The sequence below is a fragment of the Alnus glutinosa genome, chromosome 3 (assembly GCF_958979055.1).
Source record: "Alnus glutinosa chromosome 3, dhAlnGlut1.1, whole genome shotgun sequence".
NCBI lineage: Eukaryota > Viridiplantae > Streptophyta > Magnoliopsida > Fagales > Betulaceae > Alnus > Alnus glutinosa.
Window position 1 is genome coordinate 35,083,981 of NC_084888.1, and position 9,252 is coordinate 35,093,232.

Below are 9,252 nucleotides of genomic sequence, written 5' to 3' on the forward strand. Positions count from 1 at the left end.
CCATTTGAAACCATTGATTTAATAATACACCATCTAGCTAACATAGGGAACCCACAAAATTCGTAAATTAAGTGTATTAATTCTTTTCGCGGATCCAACCGAATCTTTTTATTGGATTTTTTTTTTTTTTTTTGGTTCTCTCTAAGTAGTAATTTTCGTTGTAGAGAATTATAGTGGTGGACTTTTAGCACAGTCAACAACGGGCAATGGGCTATAATTGGATTAATGTTTCGTAAATGATGTGTTCATGTGTTTGATATGAATTGCACACTGAGTTTAGTAATTGATCGAATTTGTTAAACGTTAATTTTATATATATTTCATTAAATATTATACACCAGTCCAATTAACTACACAAGGATATATATATATATATATATATATATATATATATATATATATATATATATATATATATATATATATATATATATATATATATATATATGGGCAAGAGGGCCTAAGATATATGTTTTAGTTTTTTTTTTGTTTTTGCCACGATAGTACATATTTATGGCAGATGGCAAACCGTTAATTTTAACAGTAAAATAACATAGTGATTTATTTGAAATATAAGCAAAATTTAAGGACTTTATTATTGAAATTAGAAACTCAAAAATTAAATTTAAATAAGATGAAAATCAATGGGCTAGATATGATTTTTTTTCAAAAATAAAAGAAAAAAATTAAAAACAACACATAAACCAATAAAATAAAATATGTATAATAAATGGGTGGGAGAGTTCGATCATTCTTTCTTAATAGGACACATAAACACAGTCAGTGGACCCCTAAAACGAGTAAATAAAGACCAAAACGGCATCTGAGGATATACCCTTATCCCCAAAAATATATAGAAATTCCCGAGAGAGGTTTCGTACAGCCAGCGAGCACTCCACGTGGCGAAACCTATCCAATGAAATAATAATAAGGGGTTGAGAACTGGTCTAAAAAAGGAGGAGAGAGGAGTCGGGGTTGTGGCAACCGGCTATTTCCGGAACAACAATGCCAGGTTACCGGCTTGCTCGGTTGTGTGGACACGAAACTGAAAGATAATACGAGTATAAATAATTTAAGGGGTTTAAGCCACTGTTTTCTTGTATGGGGGTTTTTGAAAAAAAAGAATAAAAGAGAATTTTAGAGAGAGAGGGAAAGTAGAGAGAGAAAGAGAGGGAATCGAAAAGTGTTTTTCGTGAATTGAATTCCAATTGATCGATCTTCTTGCATTTGCTGGAAATCTATGATCTTGGGGTGTTTCTTTTCTTCTTCTTCTTCGGAATTGCATTTTTTTTTCGACGGAAGCTGGTAACGGAATTTAGATAGAACTTGAACCAGAATTCGATCTCCAAGAGGTGAGTTGATTGAGCTTTGTATGGGATTGTGAATTTGTGATGTTTTGGTTCGTTGAATTTGGGTTGTGATCTTGTTGTTTTGGGTTGGGGTATTATTTTGTTGAATTTCTTGGAAACTGTTTCACGGTTTCGCTTACTGTTGATCGTTTGGGTTCTGGGGAATTGTGTCGGATTTGAAATTGTGGTGGAGATCGGGATCGGATCGTGAAAGTTAGGCCGAGTTTGGTTGTGTTTAATCGGGTTTGATTTGGAATTTGAATTCCACATGTTTCCGTGTTTGATTTGGTTTCGAAATTCTCTTTGACTTGTTTTGGTTCCGAATACGTAGTTGTGAAGCAAACAGGCGTTGAAAATTGGCATTGGCTTATTTAATATCGATTTTTACGCGTTTAATATAATGTAACTAGACCAAGCTTTTGAACTTCATGACGTTGTCCTTGATTTTTGGAATTACCACGTTGTGGAACTCGACATCGTTGAATACTTGAATTGGTTTGAGGATTTCGGGTTTATGGAATTCAAGTTTGATTGTTTATATATTTCTATATTAAGCAACCAATGTGAATTTGAAATTTGAAATTTGGGCATCCATTTCCAAATTGGGTGGCCCGGTTTTATGCAACTGATTGAAATCTTTATTAACTGCCTGGAATTTGATCTCTGGTTTGGTTTTGGGATCTGATAATTGATATGGCAATTTCTGTGATGTGGATCTATCGTGGGATCGTTTGATTGTAAGGAATTACAGTACACAGATACAGACACAAGCTCTCACACACACATATTGCAGCAAAAAAGTATTGGTAACCTCCAATTTTGTGCCATACCTAATCCTTCTAACTTGGATTGCTAATGTTGACTTTTATTACCATTGTATCGAACCTCAAGTCCTTTAGGATTCTGTCCTGATTAACTAGTGAGAATTGTGCTGACAATGGGTCATTTTTTTTTTGGGGGGATTTGGTGGCAGTGAGGAGGATCTGGATGGTGAGGCTTCTTCGTGTTTGATGAGTTTTTTCAGCGACGTATGTCTAAGCTATGGTGTTTAAGAAGAGGTTAGATGATGGATTTAATGGATTCCAGGTCCCTGCTATACCTAGAGGTCCCAGATCTGTTCGAGTAAGTATTTCTTGCAAGTCAATAAGACTAAATTTACTTATCAAAAAAAAGTATTTCTTGCAATTCTAGTTGTTCGCTGTTTTCCATTATTCTATGTGCCAAACTCTAGTTCTAACTCTGTAAATCTTGGTTATTGATTCCAGAGGAGGGGTCTGTGTAAGAAGACAGTTGAGGATAGTCAAATCTGTGCATTTGAATTACTGGCTTCTATAGCTGGCAAGTTATTGCAGGAAAGCGAAAGTTCTGCTTCTAGTAATGCATCTGAAGGAAATGATCAGCCTTCCACTAGCAAATATGTTAAACGGGAACAACAAGATGAGGATAAACCATTCGTGGCACGGTGGAAAAATCAGGGAAGTTGTGGAGACAGTTCTTTGGCCTCTGAGCTGGCCTCACAAAACATCAATCTTAAGTGTATTCTGAAGGAACTTTCACATGCTGAAAGTGATGATGTTTTGGAACGCAATTCAATCATTAATAACTCTGACTGCTCACAGAAAGTCAGTGGGGATTTGAAGTCTGCAATTTGCAAAAGCAAGACTGATTTTGGAAACTATTCTAGTAAAGTGGAGGGAGACTCCCCTCATTTTGGGGAGTCTTGTGATGCTAATGTAAGGAATGAAATTCAAAGACAACAAGAGGTTGAGGGGTTGAAAACTGAAGGTGCTATTGCATTTAATTCAAAGGAGCCAATGGAGTCGTGTCTAAAATCTCCTGCAGCAATTGACTCTGACAGTAATGTCAAGTTGCCATTGCGCCAGGACCCTGTTCCTGATGCTTGTTTTTCCAGGCATAGGAATGATATTATGTTAGGTAGTAGAGATGATGACGAAAATTTATCTAGGTGCTTTAAACCTAGCACCAAAATAAAGGCTTCTAGGCCTCCACCACGAATTGCAGACCGAAGAATAAGGAAGTTGCTTAATTCCAAATACTGGAAAGTAGCTCCAAAACTGAAGGATTGTGAACTTTCTAGATCTGGTAAGCAGTTGACGAATGGTTTGAACATACTATTCTTCATATTTACGCTATGCTTGTGTTTCAAGTATATTCAATTCTCACTATTATTATCTTATTAATAAAGTTGATGATTTCTGCATTTCTAGATGGGGGGTTAAAACCTCTTTATCGCAAGAGAAAAATCTTTTGCAACCGTGAAAGAGGTCAGCGTGACATTCTCTTTAAGAGGAGGAAAATGTTTGACCAAAGCTCAGTAGTGATTTCTGATGGTGGGTTCAGTAGTGAAAGTGTTTCTAATTCACCCGAGAAAGGAATGACTGAAGGTAAGACCACCGCCTCTGCAAATTTGCATTGAGGTCCTTTTCCACTTTATTAATCTGTTTGTGTTTCTTATTACTGTTGGGATTTTGGGTTTGTGGTCCTCAATAGTGGCGCTCAATAAATGTAATTATTTTGTGCAGCAAATAGGGTATCATCTTCGGTTATGGGTCATCAAGCATCCTTCCACTCCAAGGATTCTCTCGGTACTAGAACGTTTGGCTGTTTGATATATATTCACTCTTTTCATTTTATTTTGTTATGGTATCCCAGCGGTTCTTATGTGTTGTATGTTTTTCTGCGCAGTTAAGTTAAGCATTAAGTCCTTCAGGGTACCAGAGCTTTATATTGATGTCCCAGAAACTGCCACTGTTGGTTCATTGAAGGTATTAAAACGTCAAGTCTTTTCTTTTCAGTTTGGCAATCATATTCTACTTAGCCAAAAAAATAAAAAGATAGTTATATTGTCAAGGATGCACATTGCAATGCAACAACACTACTCTTTTTCTTTTTAAGACTCTCCAACTGTTTTGCTATATCTGAAGTAATGAGGCTACATGCTAGAGTCTTCTGCAATATGATATAAGCATAATGCTTTGCAGATCTATTGTTTTTATCGTTTTACTTTCCCTTGTAGTTCCCATGACTTTTTCCTTAGTGACAGGGACAATTGCTTGTCTGTCGCACTGGTAATAGGTTTTCAGTTAGATCTTCCTAAGTGCAACTTTTTTTCTTGCCTTCTACATCATATAGTGATATTATATGACTCTTTTGTAGAGGACCGTTATGGAAGCTGTAACTGCTATACTTGGAGGTGAATTACATGTTGGGATTCTTCTTCAAGGGAAGAAGGTTAGAGATGATAACAGAACTCTATTGCAGACAGGAATTTCTTGTAAAGACAATCTGGATTCCCTTGGTTTCACATTGGAGCCCAGTATAGTGCAAACTCCTCCACCTATGTGCTCTAATGATCTCCCTCCTCTGTTAACATGTGACTCATCTCAACTTTTAACCAGGTAATTCAAACGTGCTTTTGCAAAATCCTTTCTCAGAGTTGGCATTTTGCATTGCTTGATAATTTGTTATTATTTTAAAGCCCAAATGGTCATCAATTTCTTTTTTCCTTATTTTTTTTTCACCTATCATCTCTTACAAAAATGCTAAAGGATATGATCATATCCAAGCTGCCCCTCCTAAGACACCATTTAAGTGGGACTAGTACTGGGTAGGGACCTTTTAGGGCCATTGTCTGGTGCAATGTAGAGTCCTGGACTGCCAAGCACTAGTGTGCAGGCTTGAGTCTTGAGAGTGGTCACTTCATGAAAAATTATTCAAGGGTATAGGACTTTATGCAAGCCATTCCTCTCAGGACCCCACTTTGGTGGAACCAGTGTTGGCTACTGGCCCTTATTTCTTATATAGATTTGAGTGGGTTGGACATTCAAAAATGCAAAGAATTAGTGTGTGCTCTGTGTTTCATAGCATCGAATGGTCCAGGAAAGTTTACTTTTATTAGTTCTCATGAGGCCTAAAAGTTTTGCAAATCAAAATAGAGCAGGTTCCTTACCATGATGCCTAAGCTTTGACATTTTTGAATGGGTTGAGATTTTTGGTTTAAGTTTAGCCTTTTGGAATTGAGAATCGATGGTGTTTTTGCATAATGCATTATCAGTGTTTTTTTTTTCCTACTAAAGCTTGTATTATATTGCTTTCTTTCCAGCTCCCAAGGAAATCCAGTTTTAGAATCGGGGATCTCTGATCCCTTAACTGACCCTCCTCCACTGAGCAATTCGGGCAACCACATTGAGAGTAATTATGATACAGTTTCCTCGCATATTGACACAATTGACAAAACAACGCCAGATTCCAAAGCGCTAGTTGCTCTTCCAGCAATGAGCATGGAGGCACTGGCTGTGGCTCCCTTGAACCAAAAAACAAGGCATTCTGAACTTGTACAGCGTCGAACCAGGAGGCCATTCTCTGTGTCAGAAGTAGAAGCATTGGTGCATGCAGTTGAGGAACTTGGGACTGGGAGGTGTGATGTTCTTCACCACTTATTGGCTTTACTAGAGAGAGTTCTTTATTTTTTCTTTTTCTTTTTTTCCCAAAGAAACTTCAGCATTTTAAATGGTATCCAATTCCGCAGGTGGCGTGATGTTAAATTGCGGGCTTTTGAGAATGCAGACCATCGAACTTATGTGGATTTGAAGGTAATATTTTTGGGGGTTGTAATATATGTATGAATGGGAAAATATTTCTTGAAAATAGGGGTCCTCATTTTAGATACGCGTAGGTGAAATGCTCTCTTCCAAGTTCATACTTTTTATTTGATTCCCATAAGATATGGCTTTCTCGGAGTTGAATTTTCTATAACATTCTTTTTCTTAAGATATAAAATCCTGTCACTATTTCCTTTCTATATTAGTTGCTAGTTTTAAATTGTGCATGCAAGCTTATGATGCTTATTTAAGTCATGTCCAAGATAATGCTTGCATTTAGGTAAGTTATTCAACATTTCTGAGATGCCAGATTTCAAGGTTTTTTAAGGAAAATTTATATTCTTTGAAACTCTCTCTCTCTCTCTGTGCCTTTTCTTTTGCTCCTCTCTTCACTAATGAATAAATGACTAGAGTGCATCAGGATTCAGTGCTTGTGGGGGAAGCATAAGGGTTGCATGGGTCGTTTAGGGCCATAACTGTTATATAATTTTGCTGTTACCAGCTTCCAACTTTTGCTATATAATTTTGCGGTTCTGTGCAGGACAAATGGAAAACATTGGTTCACACAGCAAGAATTGCCCCCCAACAAAGAAGGGGAGAGCCTGTCCCCCAAGAGCTCTTGGACCGAGTCTTGGCTGCTCATGCTTACTGGTCTCTACATCCAGCCAAGCAACATGGAAAGCATCAGGCTGGAACCCTGAAGATCATGTAGGCTGGAACCCTGAAGATCATGTAGGCCACAGCCAATATACATGGAGTTGGAGGTATCTAATTATTATGATGTAGAAAGAAAGAACAAAATGTTGACAGGAACTGAAAGAAAATTGTACAAATTATTCAATTTCATGTAATATTCTCCCACTCACTCGATTCATTTCTGACCTTCCCTTTGTGGAGAGGTTGCCATTTGTAAATGATTTGATGGAATAAGGTTACATTCTAACAGAAGTAACATTGTTTTTCAGTTCAATTCATTCAGTTTGATGAATATATTATGTAGGAAAGTGTAGAGAACAGAACTGGAAATTGTAGAAATCTTATTTTCTTCCTTGATTCTTTTATTTGTTGTTGGCCTGAAAGCCTTGGCAATGTGTAACTTGGTTGTCATTATCGTTATTCTCTCTTTCTTAATTTGAAGGCGCAGATCTTTTCACCATTTGCAAGAATTGAAAGCTATGGTTGGTTTTATATAGAAAGTGAAGCAATTTTCACTCTCACATCACATGGAACCCGTCCTTTGCTCTCTACCCATGTTGCCCCCATGTGATGTGAGCAAATTTTCTTTTATTGAAAGTCGCACAAAGTTTTTCTTCCAAACATGGCCGGATGATTGGGTTTCGTGTGCTTCACATTATGTAGAATAAGCAATCATGGCGGTGATTGTGTGATTGTGGCCCTATCTAATTATTTCTACTGCCATCGAAAACTACCATTTTTTCAAGCATCTATAGTTAAAAGATAAATGTTACATGGATTAAACTGTTCACGTGGAGGAAGGCCCTCAGTGTATTAAATTATTAATTATACTGTATTAGCCGAACGTATTGTCTTTGACGTGGCAATAAATCATTATTTGATCCAAAATCTAATGATTATCTATCCAAATTTAGTAGTGATTTTTACTGGCACGTTAAAGGGTTTGTACTTGAGAGTGTAGATTTGGGAGTGTACGTAACATTTCCCTACTTAAAATAAAAAGTGAAAATACAGGTGTTTTGAAAAAGTAAGTAGCTAAAATAATTTATTTATTTTTTTTTAAAAAAAATAAAAAAATAAAAAATCTTTTACTAAAATTTAGCTAAAAAATCACTAGTTGGATGTAAATGCATTCACATCCATAAGACGACCCCTCGGCTAGGGCCCAAAGAGAGTAGTAGCCTAGAAACTAATTGCGGGGCCGGTATAAGGGTCTAAGGACCAGGGCTGGGGCCTCTCCGACTAACCTCCTCTTTTACTTTTTCCGATGGCCAAGTTCTACTAGCACTTTGTATTTTGGACTCTATTTAATATATATATATATATATTAAATATTTTTAGTACTTGACGCAGAGATCAGAAATAATTAAATCAATATATGTCCCAAATATTTTATCTCGATATTTAATTGCCAAATGTGAACTTAATCTTAATATTTAATTTTGGAAAAAAAAAAATAAAAAAATTCATATTTGTTGAGGGCCTTTTTAAAATGGTTTCGAACTTGCTATAATATTAAAAAAAAAAAAAAAATTGATTATCTTATAAGTTGACAAAACATAAACACGAGGTTAATAACTCCTAAAAAATATTAAAAAATTTATTTGACACCAGGTCACGCCAAATACTGATCAACTCAGAACAACTCATAGGAAAACGACATAAATGAATAAAACTTTAGTTAAATAATATCCTAATCTTGATGAATAAGCATGAAAAAGAAAGCAACAAAAATTTAGCTAACAATGAAAAGAATGACAATGATATATCTAAAAAAAAAAGGTCATTGATAACACCTTTTTACTTGACATGTATAAAGACTCAAAGGCTTTTATTTATTTGTGTTAATTTTTAAATTCTGAAAAAATCTAGACATTTTCAAACTCAAGATTTTGGATTAATTTTGCTTAACTTTTATTATCACTTTCAACACTTTAAATAAAGAAACACTTTGGAGAAGATCACTCACGATTTGTGATAAGTCCTCCTATGAAAACTACAAATTAAGCTTTGGAGATAAAGATAAGTCTTCATTTGATAAGATAAGACTAATTAACTAAATAACAAATATCAAATGAAAGACTACGATAGTTGTCATAGTGATCCATCTAACTACTAACCGACACAATTGAAATACTAATTAATACTGACTGCATGCAATATACTCCTCCCGGCCACGTCATCTCATAACAGTTTCTGTTTTATAAATTGATTTTATGGAAATTATTTTCAGAGCCAATTAAAGAGAAAAACTTAAAATTTGTCTTCAAGCTAGGTTTTGTGAAAATAAAAACAGAACATCATAATTTCCTTTACTCAAATCATTAATGTTCGAGTCCAAGTCCACAATGCATTGTAGTGTCCCAACGCCATATAACGTTATTAAGTTGGCTCTAAAAAGCTAATCAAAGTATAATTAGAACTCTTTAGATTCACTTATATAGCCAATCTCACCTAATGTATAAATATTGTGGGACTTGACCCATTCATCAATTTTTTGTAATTATTTTTTTAAAAAACCATAATTGATGTCTTAATTAAAAAGAATTAACTAACCTCTTTATAATAATTGGGGACTTAATATA

At 35.4% G+C, this 9,252-nt stretch overlaps 1 protein-coding gene across 1 annotated transcript; it reads left to right on the forward strand.

Moving 5' to 3' along the window:
• Nucleotides 1-1,084: 1,084 nt before the first annotated feature.
• On the forward strand, nt 1,085-6,683 carry LOC133863488 (telomere repeat-binding protein 4). Its single transcript, XM_062299441.1, has 10 exons — nt 1,085-1,352; nt 2,323-2,471; nt 2,615-3,452; nt 3,578-3,754; nt 3,893-3,955; nt 4,056-4,135; nt 4,527-4,768; nt 5,473-5,787; nt 5,899-5,962; nt 6,513-6,683. Exons 2-10 carry the CDS (start codon nt 2,391-2,393, stop codon nt 6,681-6,683), a joined length of 2,031 nt encoding a protein of 676 aa, XP_062155425.1. The 5' UTR covers nt 1,085-1,352; nt 2,323-2,390.
• The last annotated feature ends 2,569 nt before the right edge of the window (nt 6,684-9,252 follow it).

Excerpts from the sequence above, each read along its gene's own strand:
- LOC133863488 (XM_062299441.1), top strand. The coding sequence starts at position 2,391 with ATGGTGTTTAAGAAGAGGTTAGATGATGGATTTAATGGATTCCAGGTC. Across the intron at positions 2,472-2,614 it reads GAGGTCCCAGATCTGTTCGA|AGGAGGGGTCTGTGTAAGAA; the intron begins GTAAGTATTTCT and ends TATTGATTCCAG. Across the intron at positions 4,136-4,526 it reads CCACTGTTGGTTCATTGAAG|AGGACCGTTATGGAAGCTGT; the intron begins GTATTAAAACGT and ends ACTCTTTTGTAG.